General features: G+C 43.0%; 1 protein-coding gene across 2 annotated transcripts in view; it reads left to right on the top strand.

Moving 5' to 3' along the window:
- SBNO1 (strawberry notch homolog 1) overlaps positions 1–21,733 on the top strand; it is an 80,920-nt gene that overhangs the window by 43,400 nt on the left and 15,787 nt on the right. For both annotated transcript variants that reach the window (XM_025402226.1, XM_025402224.1), the window contains exons 15-28: positions 365–462; positions 2,088–2,239; positions 4,133–4,330; positions 4,985–5,152; positions 5,244–5,419; positions 5,823–5,954; positions 8,510–8,645; positions 10,493–10,605; positions 10,708–10,779; positions 12,748–12,847; positions 15,197–15,271; positions 16,401–16,547; positions 16,672–16,766; positions 16,860–16,952. In XM_025402226.1, coding sequence (XP_025258011.1) covers positions 365–462; positions 2,088–2,239; positions 4,133–4,330; positions 4,985–5,152; positions 5,244–5,419; positions 5,823–5,954; positions 8,510–8,645; positions 10,493–10,605; positions 10,708–10,779; positions 12,748–12,847; positions 15,197–15,271; positions 16,401–16,547; positions 16,672–16,766; positions 16,860–16,952 — 1,755 coding nt within the window. The remainder of the gene's footprint in view (positions 1–364; positions 463–2,087; positions 2,240–4,132; positions 4,331–4,984; positions 5,153–5,243; positions 5,420–5,822; positions 5,955–8,509; positions 8,646–10,492; positions 10,606–10,707; positions 10,780–12,747; positions 12,848–15,196; positions 15,272–16,400; positions 16,548–16,671; positions 16,767–16,859; positions 16,953–21,733) is intronic.

The following is a 21,733-nucleotide window of genomic DNA, read 5'->3' as shown; positions in this document are numbered from 1 at the left end:
CAAAGTAAACATCACTATAATTGGTCATCCATAGCTGGTAGCACTGGTAGCATATGGATGTGTATTGCATTAAGGTTTTTTCTTTTTGGTGAATGTTTATCTACTTAAAGGATAAGATACTATAAACTCTACAAGGGCAGGTGCTTCACTCTTGCTTACTACTGTCTATAATCCTGTCTCCTGCCTAAATTTTTGACACATAACCTGTCTCAAATATATAGAAGAAATAAGTAAAACAAATGTGTGTTTTATAATAATGGGGACATTCTTGTTTGAAATCTTTGTTTAGCTAAATATTTAAAATATGTCTTGGTAAGAAACCACAAACATTATTTGTAATTAACATGTTTTCTTTTTTCTCCAGTGTGTTGTAATTGGTCTACAGTCTACAGGAGAAGCTAGAACATTAGAAGCTTTGGAAGAGGGCGGGGGAGAATTGAATGATTTTGTTTCAACTGCCAAGTAATGTTTTTGTTTTTCTTTTTGAGTTCTTACTTAGATTAGTTCCAATGTGGGCATTGCCTGGAGACAAAACTTTTGATTCACCTGCATCATCTTTGCGTTTTCTTAATCTGAGTTTTCTGCTTTTCTCTGACGGTGTATCTGTTGGAAAACAATACCAGAAATCTTATAATCCTAAAATGTTAAGCGTTTTGCCAATGTTACATAGAGTATGTGAACTAACAGAAGGGCTTGGTTTTGTTTGTCTTGTACATCTTGGAAATCTGTGACAGCTTGGTTTAGTTTCAGTTTTAGTGTTCTGTATTTGAAATTACCATTATCTACAGGAACAGTAACTGTAGTTCGTCCTAATGTAACAAAGTCTACTTTATAAGTTGACTGAGCGTGGTGCCTCACACCTGTAAGCTCAGCACTTTAGGAGGCCAAGGTGGGCGCATCATTTAAGGTCGGTAGTTCAAGACCAGCCTGGCCAAGATGGTGAAACCCCATCTCTAGTAAAAATACAAAAATTAGCTGGGCATGGTGGCACATGCCCTGTAGTCCCACCTACCTGGGAGGCTGACACAGGAGAATCCCTTGAACCCGGGAGGTGGAGGTTGCAGTGAACACCACTCCACTCCACTCTGGGCAGCAGAGTGAGACCCTGTCTCAAAAAAAAAAAAAAAAAAAGAAAGTCTACTATAAAGTTGAAAATAAGCATGAGATCTTCAGAAATAGATTTTAAAATGTTTTAGGCATTGTTTTTAGTTTGCCTAACCTCCAGATTCAAACTCTGGTAGTAAATTGAGCAAAATAAACTTCCTGCTCTATTATTTTGTGCCTCGGGATGCATTCAAATGCTCCTTTTATAAGCAATACATGAGGCTCATCCCTGTAATCCAAGTACTTTGAGAGGCTGAGTCGGGCGAATCACCAGACGTGAGGAGTTTGAGACCAGCTTGGCCAACACGGTGAAACCCCGTGCTACTAAAAATACAGAAATTAGCCAGGCATGGTGGCGGGCACCTGAGAGGCCGAGGCAGGAGAATTGCTTGAACCCAGGATGTGGAGGTTTCAGTAAGCCGAGATTGGACCATTGCACTCCAGCCGGGGGTGACAAAGACTCTGTCTCAAAAAAAAAAAAAAAAAAAAAAAGCAAGACATACGCCTGCTAATCTATATTTTTCTGTACATGATTACCTAGAACTATCGTGTCCGGAACGGCAGCCTCTCATCACATGTGGCTATTGAGCAGTTGAAATGACCGGTCCATATTGAGATGTTTTTGTATGTGTGTACTGAGCCAGGTTTCAAAGACTCCATAAGAAAAAATAATGTAAAATATATGTGTTGACATGGTACATTGAGTTAAATAACATGTATTATTAAAGTTAGTTCCACCAGTTTTATTTATTTTTACTTTTTTAATGTAAGCGATCAGAAAATGTAATAATTGTGTATGTGGTTTGGCTTGCGTTCTTATTATTTAGTTGGACAGCCTTGGGCTAGAAAATTAAAATTTATTTGAGCTTGTTTATCAATATTTTGTAAAACTGAGCAAGGTATATTTCAATATATTTAATAAGACTTTACATATAATTACTTTGTCAACTGAAGCAGTAATTGTCGCTGTTTCTCTCCTACAGAGGTGTGTTGCAGTCACTCATTGAAAAACATTTTCCTGCTCCAGACAGGAAAAAACTTTATAGTTTGCTAGGAATCGATTTGACAGCTCCAAGTAACAACAGTTCACCAAGAGATAGTCCTTGTAAAGAAAATAAAATAAAGAAGCGGAAAGGTGAGTACTTTAAAAAAGGAAAAATAGGTAATCCCAGCACTTTGGGAGGCTGAGGTGGGCAGATCACAAGGTCAGGAGATTGAGACCATTCTGGCTAACACGGTGAAACCCCGTCTCTATTAAAAATACAAAAAATTAGCCGGGCGTCATGGTGGGCGCCTGTAGTCCCAGCTACTCGGGAGGCTGAGGCAGGAGAATGGCGTGAACCTGGGAGGCAGAGTTTGCAGTGAACCGAGATTGCGCCACTGCACTCCAGCCTGGGTGACAGAGCAAGACTCCGTCTCAAAAGAAAAGAAAAAAAAAAAAAAAAAAGAATAGTTGATGTCGAAAATACCACAAACATAAGCATTTGAAAGTGGCTATATTTTGGGAATGAACTGCCTTCCATGAATTCACAAATGATTCCAAATTTTCACTGTTACTTGTACAATTTTGAATGCACAAGTTATCCCCGTTTTAAATTAGGAATTGAGCAATTCACTGGTGGTTGGCAGTGTGTTAAGCACTTGGCTATATACATTCTACCATATAACCTGGCAGAGGTCCATATGAAATTAGATCTTATTTTTCCAGTTTTATAGATAGAGGTCACTAAAGCACAGAAAGATTTAAAGGTTAAAGAGTTTTCCTAGGTTCACAGAGATAGTTAATGATGCATGGGAACTAAAACCTGTGTCTTTGTATATTGTGAAACCTGTTTTTTAATATATAGAGAGCTGGGTGTTTCAGTAGTCTTCTTTAAAAGAGCCCCTTTTTTTTTTTGGTGACAGGGTCCCTGTCACCTGAGCTGGAGTGCAGTGGCACCATCTTGGCTCACTGCAACTCTGCCTCCTGGGTTCAAGGAACTGGGATTACAGGGATGCACCACCGTGCCCTGCTAATTTTTGTATTTTTAGTGGAGACAGGGTTTCGCCATGTTAGCCAGGCTGGTCTTGAACTCCTGAGCTTAAGCAGTGTGCCTGCCTGGGCCTCCCAAAGTGCTGGGATTACAGGTGTGAGCCATCCCACCTAGCCCTGTTTGGATTTTAGAATTTGACTTCTTGCTGGGCACGGTGGCTCACGCCTGTAATTCCAGCTCTTTGGGAGGTTGAGGCAGGTGGATCACCTGAGGTCAGGAGTTCAAGGCCAGCCTGGCCAATATGGCGAAACCCCATCTCTACTTAAAATACAAAACTTAGCCGGGCCTGGTGGCAGGGCGCTTCATAATCCCAGCTACACGGGAGGCTGAGGTATTAGAATCTCTTGAACTCGGGGGCTGGAGGTTGCAGTGAGCCAAGATTATGCCACTACACTTTAGCCTGAGAGACAGAGTGAGACACTGGGAAAAAAAATATCTGGTCATGGTGGCATGTGCCTGTAGTCCCGGGTATTTGAGAGGCTGAGGTGGGAGGATCACATGAGCCAGGGAAGTTGAGGCTGCAGTGAGCTATGATTGTGGCACTGCACTCCAGGCTGGGCAACAGAGTGAGGCCCTATCTCCAAAAATAAAAAAGTTTTATAAATTGATTTTCTGTTGATTTTCTAAGTATTCTGTGTCTATAAACCTATAATTATTAGGCCTCTTCTCAAATCCGATACACAAATTGTGACTATGCCAGAGTTTCTGCTTTTACTCTGTTGTCCTGAATTTGTTTTGAAACTGGTACACTTGAAGGCAGTCTTGACTTAGTACTTCTGTATCCAGTCTCTTCTTCAGAATAAATGTTTATAACCTTATTTTTTATGGGAGTCCAAAAGGTTGCACTGACTTGTGAATTCTGTTTGTTCTTTGACTTACATAAATACTTTTCCTCTGCACTTTTCATTTGAATTAATTCATGAACTAAATATGATGTACTGGATCTTAAGAAACATTGAATTTGGGCTGACCCTCTTGTTTGTGACTGGGGGTAGGTGAAGAAATAACTCGAGAAGCCAAAAAAGCACGAAAAGTAGGTGGCCTTACTGGTAGCAGTTCTGATGACAGTGGAAGTGAATCTGATGCCTCTGATAATGAAGAAAGTGACTATGAGAGCTCTAAAAACATGAGTTCTGGAGATGATGACGATTTCAACCCATTTAGAGATGAGTCTAGTGAGGATGATGAAAATGGTAAGTTCAGTATATTAAATATGCACTAAGGCATAATTAATGTTTCAGTGTATTTGAAAATGGGATATGAAACCTTTTCTTCTATACAGTACAAATGATCACACAGATTCTAATCTTTGCTTGGTGGAGAGCTCCAGGCTTATCTACCTTCTGGAGGTTTCAGCCTCATATATGTGATAAGATAACCTCAATTTTGTGCAGTTATTTTTAACTTGAAAACATGGATTTGTACCCTATGGTGTATGGATGACTAATGTAGGTAGTGATCAATTATCAGTTAACACTATAAAAAATTTCATCATGCCTGTAATGCCAGCAATTTGGAAGGCTGAGGTGGGCGGATCACCTGAGGCTGGGAGTTCGAGACCAGCCTAACCAACATGGAGAAACCCTGTCTCTACTAAAAATACAAAATTAGCCGGGTGTGGTGGCACATGCCTGTAATCCCAGCTACTCGGAGGCTGAGGCAGGATAATCACTTGAACCTGGGATGTGGAGTTTGCAGTGAGCCGAGATTGCGCTATTGCACTCCAGCCTGGGCAACAAGAGTGAAACTCTGTCTCAAAAAAGAAAAAATTTCAAAGGCTGTTTCCTTTAAAGATTCTGTACTTGTTTTAACGAGTGATTTGACATATATCTTTACTTAACACTCAGATCCCTGGTTAATCAGAAAAGACCACAAGAAAAACAAAGAGAAAAAAAAGAAGAAAAGTATAGATCCAGATTCTATTCAAAGTGCCTTATTAGCATCAGGTCTTGGATCAAAACGACCTAGTTTTTCATCTACACCAGTTATCTCACCTGCTCCTAACAGTACACCAGGTATCCATATAGAAACTTCCTTTTTGAAATACTCTTTTAAACAAAAATATTTAAACTTTGTACTAAGTTTTAACAAATGTTCTTTACCTAGCTAACAGTAACACCAACAGTAACAATAGCCTTATAACAAGTCAGGATGCTGTGGAAAGGGCTCAGCAGATGAAGAAAGACCTGCTTGATAAGTTAGAAAAATTAGCTGAAGACCTCCCCCCTAATACCCTGGATGAACTTATCGATGAACTTGGTGGCCCTGAGAACGTTGCTGAGGTAAATAGGCCTGTATCTCTTGGTGACATTTTTGCCATTTGAACCCCTGTAAAATGAGTTGCATTTATAGTATTGTCACATAATAATCTAAATTTCTTAGATCATAGAATTCTTGTTCTACTTTTGTTGCCATCCTGCACCCAATGAACTGCTGCCTCCAGTATCTGAGTGTCTGTCCCAAGCCACTGGTCCTAGTTACTGCACTTGTCACGCATCATCTTTTGTGATCGTGGCCATGTGTCAAGCTTTTTCCAGGGACTGTGTTACAGTGTTCTGTATCCTTCAGTGCCTGGTGCAGCACAGCCCGTGCTCTTATCTCCCAAGTGTCTTTAAGGAGAGAGGCACTGAGTCCATCCACCGCAGTCAGATACCTTCATTGTAATGACATTGTTTGGCTTCTCAGATGACCGGCCGCAAGGGACGGGTTGTGAGCAACGATGATGGAAGCATATCTTATGAGTCAAGATCTGAACTTGATGTGCCTGTGGAAATACTAAACATCACAGAAAAACAACGATTTATGGATGGAGATAAGGTATGTTTTACTAGGATGCTTCTCAGTGAAAAGAACAATTCCCGTATATTTAGATTAAGCTTCAGAAGAGTTTTTTTCCTTTTAATATAAGTTATGTCCATTGAGTATTGTCATTCTGTATTTTTTAGTAATTGTACATACTGAATATTGTATGTGTTTTTATTATTTTGTCATTAAATATAATAAATATTGGCCAGGTGCAGTGGCTCAGGCCTGTAATCCCAGCATTTTGGGAGGCCAGGGCGGGTAGATCATTTGAGCTCTGGAGTTTGAGACCAGTCTGGGTAGCATGGTGAAACCCCGTCTCTACTGAAAATACAAAAAATTAGCTGGGTGTGGTAGTGCATGCCTGTAGTCCCAGCTGCTCAGAAGGCAGAGGTGGGAGGATAGCTTAACCCTTGGTGGCGCAGGTTGCAGTGAGCCGAGATCGCACCATTACACTCCAGCCTGGGCAACAGAGCTATTACACATATTTTTTTAGTAATTTCCCTTACTTACTGAATATTTTACATGTTTTTATTATTTTATCATTGAATGTAATAAATATTGTGTATAATGCATATAATTAGATATGGCTCTTGAGTACTTTGGAGGCTTTTGAAATATTTAATCATGATGTAAAACACTTCGTTCACGCCGGGCATGGTGGCTTATGCCTGTAATCCCAGCACTTTGGGAGGCCAAGACGAGCGGATCATGAGGTCAGGAGTTCAAGTCCAGCCTGGCAAACATGGTGAAACCCCACCTCTACTAAAAATACAAAAATTGGTCGGGCATGGTGGCAGGTGCCCGTAGTCCCAGCTACTCAGGAGGCTGAGGCAACAGAATAGCTTGAACCTGGGAAGCGGAGGTTGCAGTGAGCCAAGACTGCACCATTGCACTCCAACCTGGGCAACTGTCTCAAAAAAAAAAAAAAAAAAGTTCTCTTAGTTCGTCTTGGTGTTGTGACATCTGATGTCATTGTAGTGTCATTCTGATTTTGAGTCTAAAATATTTATGTCCATATTACTAGTAACTTTGGTTTCACTGTGTATTTTATTGCTGTATCATTTTATATTAAGATGATTTACTGTAAATAGCTTATAGATTACATTCCCATGTCCAACCATTGTAGAGATTTTGGGTGCCTCCAGAGACTCTTTTTTTTTTTGAGACAGAGTCTCACTCTGTTGCCCAAGCTAGAGTGCAGTGCAGTGGCATGATCTCAACTCTGTTACCTCTGCCTCCTGGGTCAAAGTGATTCTCGTGCCTCAGCTTCCCGAGTAGCTGGGACTACAGGCACGCACCTCCACGCCTGGCTGATTTTTGTATTTTTTGACAGAGACAGGTTTCACCATATTGACAAGGCTTCTCTTGAACTCCTGACCTCAACTGATGTGCCCACCTCTGCCTCCCAAAATGCCGAGATTATAGGCGTGAGCTACTATGCTGACCCAGAGACTCTTTCTGTAGACTTTTTGTTTGTTTGAGAAGGACCATCACTTTGTCCCCCAGGCTGGAATGCAGTGGTGCGATCTCGGCTCATTGCCACCTCCACCTCCCGGGTTCAAGCAGTTCTCTGCCTCAGCCTCCTAAGTAGCTGGGAATACAGGCACACACCACCACACCTGGCTAATTTTTGTGTATTTAATAGAGACAGGGTTTTGCCATGTTGGCCAGGCTGGTCTTGAACTCCTGACCTCAAACGATCCATTCACCTCAACCTCTCAAAAGTGGTAGGATTACAAGAGTTTGAGACCAGCCAGGGCAACATAGTGGGACCCCCGCTCCCCCCGTACAGGGAAAATAGTCACATGGTAGTACATGCCCACAGTCCCAGCTACTGGGAGGCTGAGGTGAAAGGATCGCTTGAGCTTGAGAGGTGAAAACTGTAGAGAGCTATGATTGCACCACTGCACTCCAGCTTGTGTGACAGAGTGAGACCCTGTCTCAAAAAATATATATATACAAAAAGCTAATGATACATATTTTCAAGATTGTAGGTACAGGTATTAGTTATTTTATGTAATTGCTTCATTAATCTACACCCTTATGCATTAGGAATTACATTAGTTGGAATTAGTTTTGGTTGCTAAATAACAGAAAATACAAAGTCTGTTAAGTATTGGTTTCAATAAGAGAGAAGATTATTTCTCTCATGGACACATTTGGGTAGGTGGAGCAGGGCTTGTATGCCCCCTTGAAGCCCAGGCATCTTCCGTGTTGTTCATTAAATTACGTGGGCCTCCATTTCCAAGTTACCTTTGTATTCCAAGATACCTGCTTCAGACTCTGTCACTACCTCTACATTTTACCTAAAAGAGAGGAGACAAGGGGATGAGAAGGGCATGTCGCCTGCTTTTAAGGACATTTCCTGTGCATCATACATTTTACCTACATCTTGCTGGCTGGAGAATGTTCACACTTAGCTGTAAGGGAGACTGGGAAATAAAATTGGGAGTCTTATTGTTGAGAAAGAAGGAGAGTGTAAGCAGTCTGCTGAAGGACTTCATTTAAGGCACTGGCCTGCTTGTTCTTACGCAAAGGTGACTTTATTTTTCTTATATTTGACACAGAATATTGCTATCATCTCAGAAGCTGCCAGCTCAGGTATTTCATTACAAGCAGATAGGAGAGCTAAAAATCAAAGACGAAGAGTTCATATGACTTTAGAATTACCCTGGAGCGCTGATAGAGCAATTCAACAATTCGGTAAGTTCCTACAACTGGATTTCACTTAATTATCCAGCTAGGAATCATTGGGTAAATTTGTGCATATCAAAACCTAGGTTTAGGCCAGGCACAGTGGCTAATGCCTATAATCCCAATATTTTGGGAGGCCACGGTGGGAGGATAACTTGAGTCCAGGAGTTTGAGACCAGCCTGGGCAACATAGTGAGACCCTGTCTCTACCAAAAGAAAAGAAAAACTGAGCTGAGAGCAGTGACTTGTGCCTGTAACCCCAGCACTTTAGGAGGCCAAAGTGGGTGCATCACTTGAGGTAATAGTTTGAGACCAGCCTGGTCAACATGATGAAACCGAGCCTCTACTAAAATTACAAACACAAAAATTAACTGGGTGTGTTGGCACGCACCTGTACTCCCAGCTACTCAGAAGGCTGAGGCAGAGAATCGCTTGAACCTGGGAGGCGCAGGCTACAGTGAGCTGAGATCATGCCATTGCACTTCAGCCTGGGCAACATAGGGAGATTGCATCTCAAAAAAAAAAAAAAGAAAAGAAAAGAGAAGGAAAATTGGCTGGATGTGGTGGCATGTGTCTGTAGTCCCAGCTACTCAGGAGGCTGAGGTGGGAGAATTACTTGAGTTCAAGATTGCGGTGAGATATGATTTCACCACTGCACTCCAGCCTGGGTGACAAAGTGTGACTTCAAAAACAGGCTGGGCGCAGTGACTCATGCCTGTAATCCCAGCACTTTGGCAGGCTGAGGTGGGCGGATTACCTGAGGTCAGGAGTTCGCGACCAGCCTGACCAACATGGAGAAACCCTGTCTCTACTAAAAATACAAAATTAGCCGGGTGTGGTGGCTTATGCCTGTAACCCCAGCTACTCGGGAGGCTGAGGCAGGAGAATCGCTTGAACCCAGGAGGCAGAGGTCGCAGTGAGCTGAGATCGAGCCATTGCACTCCAGCCTCAGCAACAAGAGTGAAACTCTAACAACAACAACAACAAATCCTGTTTAATGTCTTTTTTTTTTTTTTGAGATGGAGTCTCGCTTTGTCGCCCAGGCTGGAGTGCAGTGGCGCGATCTCGGCTCACTGCAAGCTCCGCCTCCTGGGTTCACGCCATTCTCCTGCCTCAGCCTCCTGAGTAGCTGGGAATACAGGCACCCACCACCACGCCCGGCTAATTTTTTGTATTTTTTAGTAGAGACAGGGTTTCACCGTGCTGGCCAGGATGGTCTCGATCTCCTGACCTTGTGATCTGCCCACCTCCGCCTCCCAAAGTGCTGGGATTACAGGCTTGAGCCACCGTGCCCGGCCAATGTCTTATATCTTATAACTCGAAATCTCAGATCTTGCATTTAGGGAGTGTTATATGTACCTTATAGTATATGATGCATTATGAATTCATTTTTTGCCTGTTTACAAGTTGTAAAAAATATATATATGGTGGGAATTTGTGGGGTTCCAAGAACAGGGCTCCTCAAGGAGTGTCCTTATAAAATTTAAGGATGTATTAGGTCCATATCAGAAGCTGCTACTTCCATATGCTTTTCCAACCTCAGTAGCTTCACCAAAGGCACACAGCTCCTCCCTCCATCTTCATGTTCTTGTGACCAATGATTTGAAAAACAGTTGTGGGAAAATCCAGAGTAACTGTGTATCAGTAACATGTGGTTAAGCAAAATTGGGATAGCAATGCTAATACTTCTATCATTAAGCAGTTTTATGTGTGTTTTGGTAATTTAACATTATCTGTAATTTTTCTTGTTTAGTGGTTTCCCAATACCAGTTTAGTATTAAATGCTAGGAATACATCTCAGAATATTCTATTCAGCGAACAAAATCAATGATCTTTAAAAAAAAATTTCGTTGCAGGACGAACTCATAGATCAAACCAAGTGACTGCTCCTGAATATGTCTTTCTGATTTCTGAACTGGCAGGAGAACAAAGATTTGCATCTATTGTTGCTAAGAGACTTGAGAGTTTGGTGAGTTTTGGAGTTGTGTGGCTGTGTGTGAAAGATGATCTGTTGTACCTGTTTTCTGGTAAAAGGTTACCTGTGCCTTGACTGAAATTTTTGTTTTAATAGGGGGCACTTACACATGGCGATAGAAGAGCAACAGAATCTAGGGATCTGAGCAGGTTCAACTTTGATAATAAGGTACATTTCAACTTTCAGTATCTCTGAAAACTTGTGATAGTGTATGGTATTTGTAGGGAACGTGAAAGAAAGGTAGTGACTGTCTAAAACAAAACTGCCTCCCGTATGCGTTTGCTTTAAAATGATGACTTCCTGTAGGACAGAATTTCACGTGTAAGTTGGATCACATGTTAAGTGTCAGTACAGCGATGTGGTTGTCTTTATTCCTTTTGGAAAACAAGAACAAATGAGAATGAATTAACTGCGAGTTCTCAGAAGTAAAGGAAGTTAATTTTTCTCACGTTTGCTATGTGTAGAGACATGAATTAGGCAGTATAAAATATATATAAAGGCCAGGCGCAATGGCTCATGCCTGTAATCCCAGCGCTTTGGGAGGCCCAGGTGGGTGGATTACCTGAGGTCAGGCGTTCGAGACCAGCCTGGCCAATATGGTGCAACCACATCTGTACTAAAAAAAAAAAAAAAAAAATACAAAAATTAGGCCGGAATCGGTTGCTCACACCTGTAATCCGACCACTTTGGGAGGTCAAGGCAGGTGGATCACCTGAGGTCAGGAGTTCGAGACCAGCCTGACCAACACAGTGAAACCCTATCTCTGTTAAAAATACAGCAAATTAGCTGGGCGTGGTGGCACTCACCTGCAGTCCCAGCTACTTAGGAGGCAGAGGTTGCAGTGAGCCAAGATCATGCCACTGCACTGCAGCCTGGGCAGTAGGGCAAAACTGTGTCTCAAAAAATTATATAAAAATTAGTTGGGTGGGCCGGGCGCGGTGGCTCAAGCCTGTAATCCCAGCACTTTGGGAGGCCGAGACGGGCGGATCACGAGGTCAGCAGATCGAGACCATCCTGGGGTGAAACCCCGTCTCTACTAAAAAATACAAAAAACTAGCCGGGCAAGGTGGCGGGCGCCTGTAGTCCCAGCTACTCAGGAGGCTGAGGCAGGAGAATGGCGTAAACCCAGGAGGCAGAGCTTGCAGTGAGCTGAGATCCGGCCACTGCATTCCAGCCTGGGCGACAGAGCGAGACTCCGTCTCAAAAAAAAAAAAAAAAAAAAAATTAGTTGGGTGTGGCTGGGCACAGTGGCTCACGCCTGTAATCCCAGCACTTTGGGAGACCAAGGTGGGCGGATCACGAGGTCAAGAGATCGAGACCATCCTGGCCAACATGGTGAAACCCTGTCTCTACTAAAAATAGAAAAATTAGCTGGGCGTGGTGACTCAAGCCTGTAGTCCTAGCTACTCAGGAGGCTGAGGCAGGAAAATCACTTCAACCCGGGATACAGAGGTTGCAGTGAGCCGAGTTTATACCCCTGCACTCTAGCCTGTCGACAGAGCAAGACTCCGTGTCAAAGGAAAAAAAAAATTGGGCATGGTGGCCACGGGCACCTGTAGTCCCAGCTTCTTGGGAGGCTGAGGCAGAGAACCGCTTGAACCCGGGAGGCAGAGGTTGCAGTGAGTGGAGATCGTGACATTACACTCCAGCCTGGGTGATGAGCAAAACTCTTGTCTCCAAAAGAAGAAAAAATAAATAAGTATAAAGATAATTGAGAATTGCTTTTTTGAATCTTTGGTACAATAATAGTTTGTGGTTTTTGGGGGGTTTTGTTGAGAGAGAGTTTTTTGCTCTTGTCGCGCAGGCTGGAGCACAATGACGCCATCTTGGCTCACTACAGCCTCCACCTCCCAGGTTCAAGCGATTCTCCTGCCTCAGCCTTCCGAGTAGCTGGGATTACAGGTGTCTGCCACCACACCCAGCTAATTTTTTGTAGTAGAGATGGAGTTTCACCATGTTAGGTTGATCTTGAACTCCCAACCTCAGGGTATCCACCCGCCTCAACCTCCCAAAGTGCTGGGATTACAGGCATGAGCCACCGTGCCCAGCCAATAGTTTTTGTAGTATTTAGGTGGTAATGTGATTGAAGAGTATCCAAATGCTGAAAGTGGTTAAAGGTTTTGATTTTTTTTGCAGTATGGAAGAAATGCTTTAGAAATTGTCATGAAATCCATTGTAAACTTGGATTCTCCTATGGTATCACCACCTCCAGACTATCCTGGAGAATTTTTTAAAGGTAAGTTTTAAAAATATTCATAACAACGACAATGATTATTGACAAAGATGTACTCAAACCTGTTGTAACGTTTGCTGTTATATTAGTTTTTTTCTTTGGACATAAATTGTATAAAACTTTGAAATTAATGGTTACTAGGACACATAAGTATCTTGTATTAAACAGATTTATTAAAGCAAATTTTATTCAAATGAAGGTGCTCTTACTGTTGATATAGTGAAAGCATGTTTGTCTAATAATAGATTTAAAAGAGGAAAGTCGTTTTAGTACATTAAGTAAAATCACTTTGCCAAATAGCCTTTTTTTTTTTTTTTAAGACCGAGTCTCGCTCTGTCGCCTGGCTGGAGTGCAGTGGTGTGATCTCGGCTCACTGCAACCTCCAACTCCCTGGTTCAAGCCATTCTCCTGCCTCAACCTCCCGGGTATCTAAGATTACAGGCACAAGCCACCATGCCCAGCTAATTTTTGTATTTTTAGTAGAGACAAGGTTGCACTATGTTGGCCAGGATGGTCTTGATCTCCTGACCTTGTGATCTGTCCGCCTCAGCCTCCCAAAGTGCTGGGATTACAGGCATTAGCTACCGTGCCCAGCCCCAAATAACTTTTAAAATTCAATTTAAAGTTGAAAAAGTACCTAGGTAAGTAATCTTTGAGGATTGATTGGTAGGGGTGGGAGGTTTGAATGAAACAAAATTGGCCATGAATTCACAGTTGTTTAAACTGGGTGATGGATACATGTGGCATAGCCTTTTTTCGTTCGTGTATTTGGAAATGTCTTTTTTTTTTTTTTCTTCTTTTTTTGAGACAAGGTCTCGCACTGTCACCTGGGCTGGAGTGCAGTGGCATGATCTTGGCTCATACAACCTCCGCCATCAGGTTCAAAGGATTCTCCTGCCTGAACCTCCCGAGTAGCTGGGATTACAGATGCCCGCCACTATACCTGGCTAATTTTTGTATTTTCAATAGAGATGGGGTTTCGCCATGTTGACGAGGTTGGTCTTGAAATCCTGGCCTCATGTGATCCTCCCACCTCAGCCTCTCACAGTGCTGGGATTATAGACGTGAGCCAACGCACTCAGATGGAGTTAGCATTTTTCACTAGAAAGTCCTTTTGGTATATTAACACATACTGATATGTGTTGTTAACAGTTCATATTGGCATACCAGTTAGGGGTGTTCATAAGTACTCTCGGCTTTCCACAAAAGCAGTTAAGTCTTAACCCTATACCTTCACTCCTTTTGACATCAGCAGTGTCAGAAACAACTCCCTGGGCTGGGGGCGGTGATTCATGCCTGTAATCCCAGCACTTTGGGAGGCTGAAGTGTGAGGATTGCTTGAGCCTAGGAGGTGGAGGCTGTAGTGAACTGTGATGGCACCACTGCATTCCAGCCTGGGTGACAGAAACCCTGTCTCAGGGAGAAAAAAAAAAAAGACTCCTTGATTTATTTCTAACTTCTTAAAATTACAGGTTATGGCTAGGCGCAGTGGCTCACACCTGTAATCTCAGCACTTTGGGAGGCCAAGGCAGGTGGATCATTTAAGCTCAGGAGATCAAGACAAGCCTGGGCAACATGGAGAAACCCCTTCTCTAAAAAAATTACAAAAAAATTAGCCGGGCACAGTGGTGCACGCCTGTAGTCCCAGCTCCTCAGGAAGCTGAGGTGAGAGGATCCCTTGAGCCTGGGAGGCAGAGGTTGCAGTAAGCCAAGATGATGCCATTGCACTCCAGCCTGGGCGACATAGTCAGACCCTGTCTCAAAAAATATATAGATAGATGGATAGATAGATAGATAACTTGTTTATTATAAGTAATGACAATAATGTTGCAGCCTGGTACAGTGGCTCACACCTGTAATCTCAGCACTTTGGGAGGCTGAGCTGGGTGGATCTCCAGGTTAGGAGTTTGAGACCAGCCTGGCCAGCATGGCGAAACCCTGTCTCTACTAAAAATACAAAAATTAGCCTGTAGTTCCAGCTACTCGGGAGGCTGAGGCAGGAGAATTGCTTGAACCCGTGAGGCAGAGGTTGCAGTGAGCTGAGATCGCATCCTGCGCTCCAGCCTGTGTGACAGAGTGAGACGCAAAAAAAAAAAGAAAAGAATCTTAACATGTATAATGAAGAGAGTTAATGTGGTCCCCTTAACCCTCCTTCCATTCTCACCTTCTTAGGTCACAGATGACAGTGTGAACAGGGGCAGTTCTCTCCACATTTTCTCCATGTTTATATAAATATCAAGGTTTTTTTTTTTTAAATGGCATGATGTTACTTGCAACATCCTTTTCTCACTTAGTGGTACATTGTAGACCTCTCTTGTAATTTATGAGTCAGAGTTGATCCTGTTCTTACAGATGTTCGACAAGGACTGATAGGAGTTGGTCTGATAAATGTAGAAGATCGCTCGGGAATTCTTACTCTCGATAAAGGTACTACTATTAACTTTGTGTAGCACATAACTGTTGCTATAGTATTAAAGTCCATTATGACGTATGCTTTTGAGCCAAAGGGGAAGCTTCATGTTCTGAAAACATTCTGGGTGGTTTTGGCTGCTGTGGGGCTTGAACCCGCGAGGCAGAGGTTGCAGTGAGCCAAGATTGCACCACTGCAGTACAGCCTGGGCAACAGTAGAGCGAGACTCCGTCTAAAAAAAAAATTGGGCCGGGCGCGGTGGCTCAAGCCTGTAATCCCAGCACTTTGGGAGGCCGAGACGGGCGGATCACGAGGTTAGGAGATCGAGACCATCCTGGCTGACATGGTGAAACCCCGTCTCTACTAAAAAATACAAAAAACTAGCCGGGCGAGGTGGCGGGCGCCTGTAATCCCAGCTACTCGGAAGGCTGAGGCAGGAGAATGGCATGAACCCGGGAGGCGGAGCTTGCAGTGAGCTGAGATCCGGCCACTGCACTCCAGCCTGGGCGGCAGAGCGAGACTCTGTCTCAAAAAAAAAAAAAAAAAAAAATTGTTTGGGCATGATGGCTCATGCCTGTAATACCATTACTTTGGGAGGCCAAGGCAGGCAGATCACAAGGTCAGGAGTCCAAGACTATCCTGGCTAAGATGGTGGAAACCCATCTCTACTAAAAATACAAAAATTAGACAGGCGTGGTGGCAGACATCTGTAATCCCAGCTACTCGGGAGGCTGAGGCAGGAGAACTTGAATCTGGGATGGGGAGGTTGCAGTGAGCCAAGATTGCACCACTGCACTCCAGCCTGGGCAACAGCAGAGCAAGACTCTGTCTCAAAAAACAAAACAAAACAAAAAATTACTGAAGTCAGGGGTGGAGCCTAGACATTTGTAGTTTCCCAACGCTCCCAGACATTCTAATTGTGCCGCTACAGTTGAGAATTCAGTTTGACAAACCTCTTTTGAGCATATCCTGCAGTGGTGCTAATTCCTAGAGAGAGAAATGGGCAGATTACAGCCTTGTGAGGACAGTGTAAGAGTTAAGAAGGAAGACTTTTAGAAGAGAAAGTGGGACTCGAACTAAGCCTAGATGAATAAAAAATTTTTAATTATTTGAATGCATGAAAACATTCATCTTTTGTCTTTACAGATTATAACAACATAGGGAAATTCTTAAATAGAATTTTAGGCATGGAGGTACATCAGCAGAACGCATTATTTCAGTATTTTGCGGACACACTTACTGCAGTTGTTCAAAATGCCAAAAAAAATGGAAGATACGATATGGGAATCTTAGGTAAGTAGGGAAAATATCCTTCCCAATGCCCCCAGGGAAAATGTGGAGTGGAGAAATTCTTTAAATGTGTGTACCTTATAAAAATGTTCTTTTTACATTTATATGTTTCTTTCTGTTGTTCAAGATCTTGGTTCTGGAGATGAAAAGGTGAGGAAGAGTGATGTTAAAAAGTTTCTGACTCCAGGGTATTCAACCTCTGGCCACGTAGAATTATACACAGTAAGTTTAGAAAATGTTGTGCATGTGGAATTATCGTCTTCCCATGAGATGCATTTACAGAAATGAGTTTAAATTTTGTTGTTTCTCTTACAGATTAGTGTAGAGAGGGGAATGTCATGGGAGGAAGCTACCAAGATTTGGGCTGAGCTGACAGGACCAGACGATGGCTTTTACTTGTCATTGCAAGTACGACTTTTCCTTTAAATGCTATTCAGATATATAATACTTTTTAATGGCCAATATTGTAATTGTCTCTTCACTTTGTACCTGTTTCCCAGTTGTGTTTAGCTTTCTCTGTTTTGGTAATTTATCGTTGTAATTGTGGGTTTGTCCATTTGTATTACGTTTTTACTTAATGCATTTTAAAGGATGTTATTAGATGTGAGTTTAGAATTTTATGTTTTCTTTTTATTTTGAGACAGAGTTTCGCTCTTTGTTGCCCAGGCTGGAGTGCAATGGTGCGATCTCGGCTCACTACATCCTCTGCCTCCCGAGTAGCTGAAATTAGAGGCATGTGCCACTAGGCCTGGCTGATTTTGTATTTTTAGTAGAGACAGGGTTTCTTCACGTTGATCAGGCTGGTCTCGAACTCCCGACCTCAGGTGATCTGCCTGCCTCAGCCTTCCAAAGTGCTGGGATTACAGGCGTGAGCCACATCACCCTTCCTAATTTTTGTATTTTTAGTAGAGGCGAAGTTTCGCCATGTTGGCCGGGCTGGTCTCGATCTCCTGACCTCAGATGATCTGCCTGCCTTGGCCTCCCAAAGTGCTGGAATTATGGGTGTGAGCCACCACGCCTGGCTGAATTGTTAACATTTTCTTTATTTTTTTTATTTTTATTTTTTTAAAAGACGGAGTCTTGCTCTGTCGCCCAGGCTGGAGTCCAGTGGCGCAATCTCAGCTCACTGCAGGCTCCGCCTCCCGGGTTCACGCCATTCTCCTGCCTCAGCCTCCCAAGTAGCTGGGACTATAGGCGCCCGCCACCACACCCGGCTAATTATTTTTTACATTTTTAGTAGAGATGGGGTTTCCCCATCTTAGCCAAGATGGTCTCAATCTCCTTACCTCGTGATTTGCCCACCTCAGCCTCCCAAAGTGCTGGGATTACAGGCGTGAGCCACCACACCCGGCCAACATTTTCTTGTTTTTTTGTTTTTTTTTTTTTTTTTTTGAGATGGAGTCTCGCTCTGTCACCCAGGCTGGAGTGCAGCGGCCAGATCTCAGCTCACTGCAAGCTCCGCCTCCCGGGTTCACGCCATTCTCCTGCCTCAGCCTCCTGAGTAGCTGGGACTACAGGCGCCCGCCACCTCGCCCGGCTGGTTTTTTGTATTTTTTAGTAGAGACGGGGTTTCACCGTGTTAGCCAGGATGGTCTCGATCTCCTGACCTCGTGATCCGCCTGTCTTGGCCTCCCAAAGTGCTGGGATTACAGGCTTGAGCCACCGCGCCTGGCCCATTTTCTTAAATTAAGCATTTTTCATAAGACAGAGACTTGCTTTAGTCTTAATAATGCTTTATATCTTGAAGACTCATTTTTCAGTTAGTAAAACAGCTGCATTATTTCAGTTATGATTTGTCTCTGTGGACAGAACTAAGGGGTGTGTGTGTGCACACATAACTATACATATATGTATAGATACTTAACAGTATCTTGAGTCTCATACTGACTTACTTTAGACAACATAGTTTTTATTTCACCAGTTCTCTAAGATATTTGGGGTTGTTTTGTTTTTGTTTTTTGAGACAGAGTTTCAGTCTGTCACCCAGGCTGGAGTGCAGTGGCGCAATCTTGGCTCACCGCAACCTCCGCCTCCCACGTTCAAGCGATTCTTCTGCTACAGCCTCCTGAGTAGCTGAGACTACAGGCGTGTGCCACCACGCCCAGCTAAGTTTTTTAGTTTTGGTGGAGATGAGGTTTCACTATGTTAGCCAGGATGGCCTTGATCTCCTGACCTCATGATCCCCCCGCCTCCACCTCCCAAAGTGCCGGGATTACAGGCGTGAGCCACCGCACCAGGCCCCTTCATTCCTTCTTAAACTTACTTCAGTTTAGAAGCGCCAGGCTAGATTTATTCCACAGGCCTAAGCTGTTGATCCTTGATCTAGAGAAAAGCTCTCAAAGGATCTGGCTCCTGGTTGAGTTGGGGTTTTCTGGTTTGGTTTTGTTTTTTGTAATGGGATCTCCTCCCACTGTCACCCAGGCTGATATGCAGTGGCGTGCGTGATCACGGCTCACTGCAGCTTCAACCTCCTGGGCTCAGACAGTCCTCTCACTTCATCTTCCTGAGTAGCTGGGACCACAGGTACACTCCACCACACTTGGCAATTTTTTTTTTTTTTTTTTTTTTTTTAATGCGGTTGATACCTCACTGTGTTGTCCAGGCTGGTCTCAAACTCATAGGCTTAAATGATGCTCCCACCTCGGTCTCCCAAAGTGCTGGATTACAGTTGTCAGCTACTGTGCCTTGGTGGTTTTGGGGTTTTTGAAATACTGATTGAACTGTAGGTTGATTTGCATGTCATTATAAGAAACGATACAGATAAACATCTTGCATACTTTTACCAGTTCCCCCAGTGGTAATATTTTTCAAAACTGTATTGTGATATCACAACCAAGATGCTGACATGGGTAGAATTCACGTATTTTACTTGGCTTTCCCCCATAGGGGCCATTTTGATTGGTCCACATAGGGTGTTGGTTATTGTTTTCAGGACAGTCTCGAACTCCTCCTGGGCTTGATCCATCCTCTCACCTTGACCACCTGAATGGCTGGGATTACAGGCATGCACCACTGCACCTGGCTCTTGGTTATTAGTTTTAATTTGAAATTATTGCCAGAATATCGCTGTTGGTAGATTGTGATGAAAGTCATGATCCCCAGCTTCCCTTAGGTTGAAGGATGTGGTAATACTGGTCCTTCATTCTCTGCGTGGCAACAGGTGGCTGGGCATGAGGAGTGGTGGCCCTAGAGACCTCGTTCCTGGTCTTTGTTTGCCTTTGAACCTTCACTGCATTAGGCCACCATACTTTTCAGTGTGTGTAAGCTGTGCTGCCATTAGGAAGTCAATGTCAGAATCGCTTTCCACTATTCTGTGATGATGTATAATTAACCTGACACTGTCAAGACAGAGCCCATTCTTAAGTGTCTAAACACTATCCTGTAAGTATAGGTTTGGATGTTTCCTGTCAGCTGATAAATAATTTTAAATATAATCTTCACCTTAACCATTGTTTTATGACTTTACAGTAATTATATAAACAATGTTTCAATTCGTTGGAAAAAGTAAGAGACCAAGGGTCTTTAATATTCATGAAGAAAAAAGTAAAAGATTATGTTTTTTATTATAAGAATTAATATAAGCCGGGCGCGGTGGCTCAAGCCTGTAATCCCAGCACTTTGGGAGGCCGAGACGGGCGGATCATGAGGTCAGGAGATCGAGACCATCCTGGCTAACACGGTGAAACCCCGTCTCTACTAAAAATACAAAAAACTAGCCGGGCGAAGTGGCGGGTGCCTGTAGTCCCAGCTACTCGGGAGGCTGAGGCAGGAGAATGCCGTGAACCCGAGAGGAGGAGCTTGCAGGGAGCTGAGATCCGGCCACTGCACTCCAGCCTGGGTGACAGAGCGAGACTCCGTCTCAAAAAAAAAAAAAAAAAAAAAAAGAATTAATATAAAAAGTTAATAGCCCCACAAACAATGATTTATTGTGTTAGAGGGCTGGGAAAATGGTTTTACTTTGAAACTTTTCTTTTTCCTTCCGTGTTGCTCCAGAAATGATTGTTTAGAAGCTGTTCAGTCTTCATTATGGAAGAAATGAATTTTCCAGTTTTTCCTTGAGTTAAGTGGAGTTTTTAAGAGTAACTCCTTCCTCTTAAAGTTTCTCTCATAAATCCAACTTTAAAAAGTTAAAAGTAGGCCAAGCATGGTGGCTCATGCCTATAATCCTAACATTTTGGGAGACCGAGGCGGGCAGATCACCTGAGGTCGGGAGTTCGAGACCAGCCTGGCCAACATGGAAAAACCCTGTCTCTACTGAAAATACAAAATTAGCTGGGCATGGTGGCGGGTACCTGTAGTCCCAGCTACTTGGGAGGCTGAGGCAGGAGAATCGCCTTGAACCCAGGAGGCGGAGCTTGCAGTGAGCCAAGATCGTGCCACTATACTCTAGACTGGTGACAGAGCAAGGCTCTGTCTCAAAAAAAAAAAAAAAAAGTTAAAAATACATACCTGGATTCCAACATTTCTCTAATGCTTCCCTTTCTTCCATTTTTATCTCCATATATGTGGACAATTTGTTCAACATTTTTGGTTTCTGCTGCCATAGCTTTGCTGTTTACAGAACACTTTATCAGGTGATCTCTCACTTTGCCCTTCAAAACCCTGTGACATCAGGAAAGGCAGTACTGGCAGAGTAGACAAGTGCAGAGCACTGGGGCTATCCAAGGCCTTAGCTTGGAGAGGCCTGAATTCTATTGTTAACCTGAAAGGAGAGTAATATTTATTTTTCCATTTTACTGAGAGATGTTTAAAAACATACAGCAGAGCTAAAAGAACTTTCTCTGAAGACCCCTAATGCCTACTACTTGGATTCTACTGTTAACATTTTATTACACTTGGTTTTTCTTATCTCTCTGAGGCTACTTGACTGGGGTTCCAGGTACAGGAAATAAAAGAAGCAAAATGATCTGTATTGGACATTTGTGCATTAAAGCTAATTCCACATAGTTTTCTGAAGATAACTTTGGTCTTTAACCTTTGTTTTAGCCAGAATTAAGGTCCAATAACTGCCCTTTGGGTGTGGCCATGTTACAGTCTTTTAAACAAGCAGTTTTGGTGTTTTTTGAAGTTACCTATCTATGTACTTACTTAGTGTTACAGTCTCAAGTGATTATATATGCTGATGTGATGATACAAAAACATGTCTTAAAGTGTGTGTTGTAAAATCTTTATATTTTGTCATTTTCTTT

The sequence above is a fragment of the Theropithecus gelada genome, chromosome 11 (assembly GCF_003255815.1).
Source record: "Theropithecus gelada isolate Dixy chromosome 11, Tgel_1.0, whole genome shotgun sequence".
Taxonomy (NCBI): domain Eukaryota; kingdom Metazoa; phylum Chordata; class Mammalia; order Primates; family Cercopithecidae; genus Theropithecus; species Theropithecus gelada.
The sequence above is the reverse complement of the archived record's forward strand: the minus strand, read 5'-3'. Positions and strand labels throughout refer to the sequence as shown.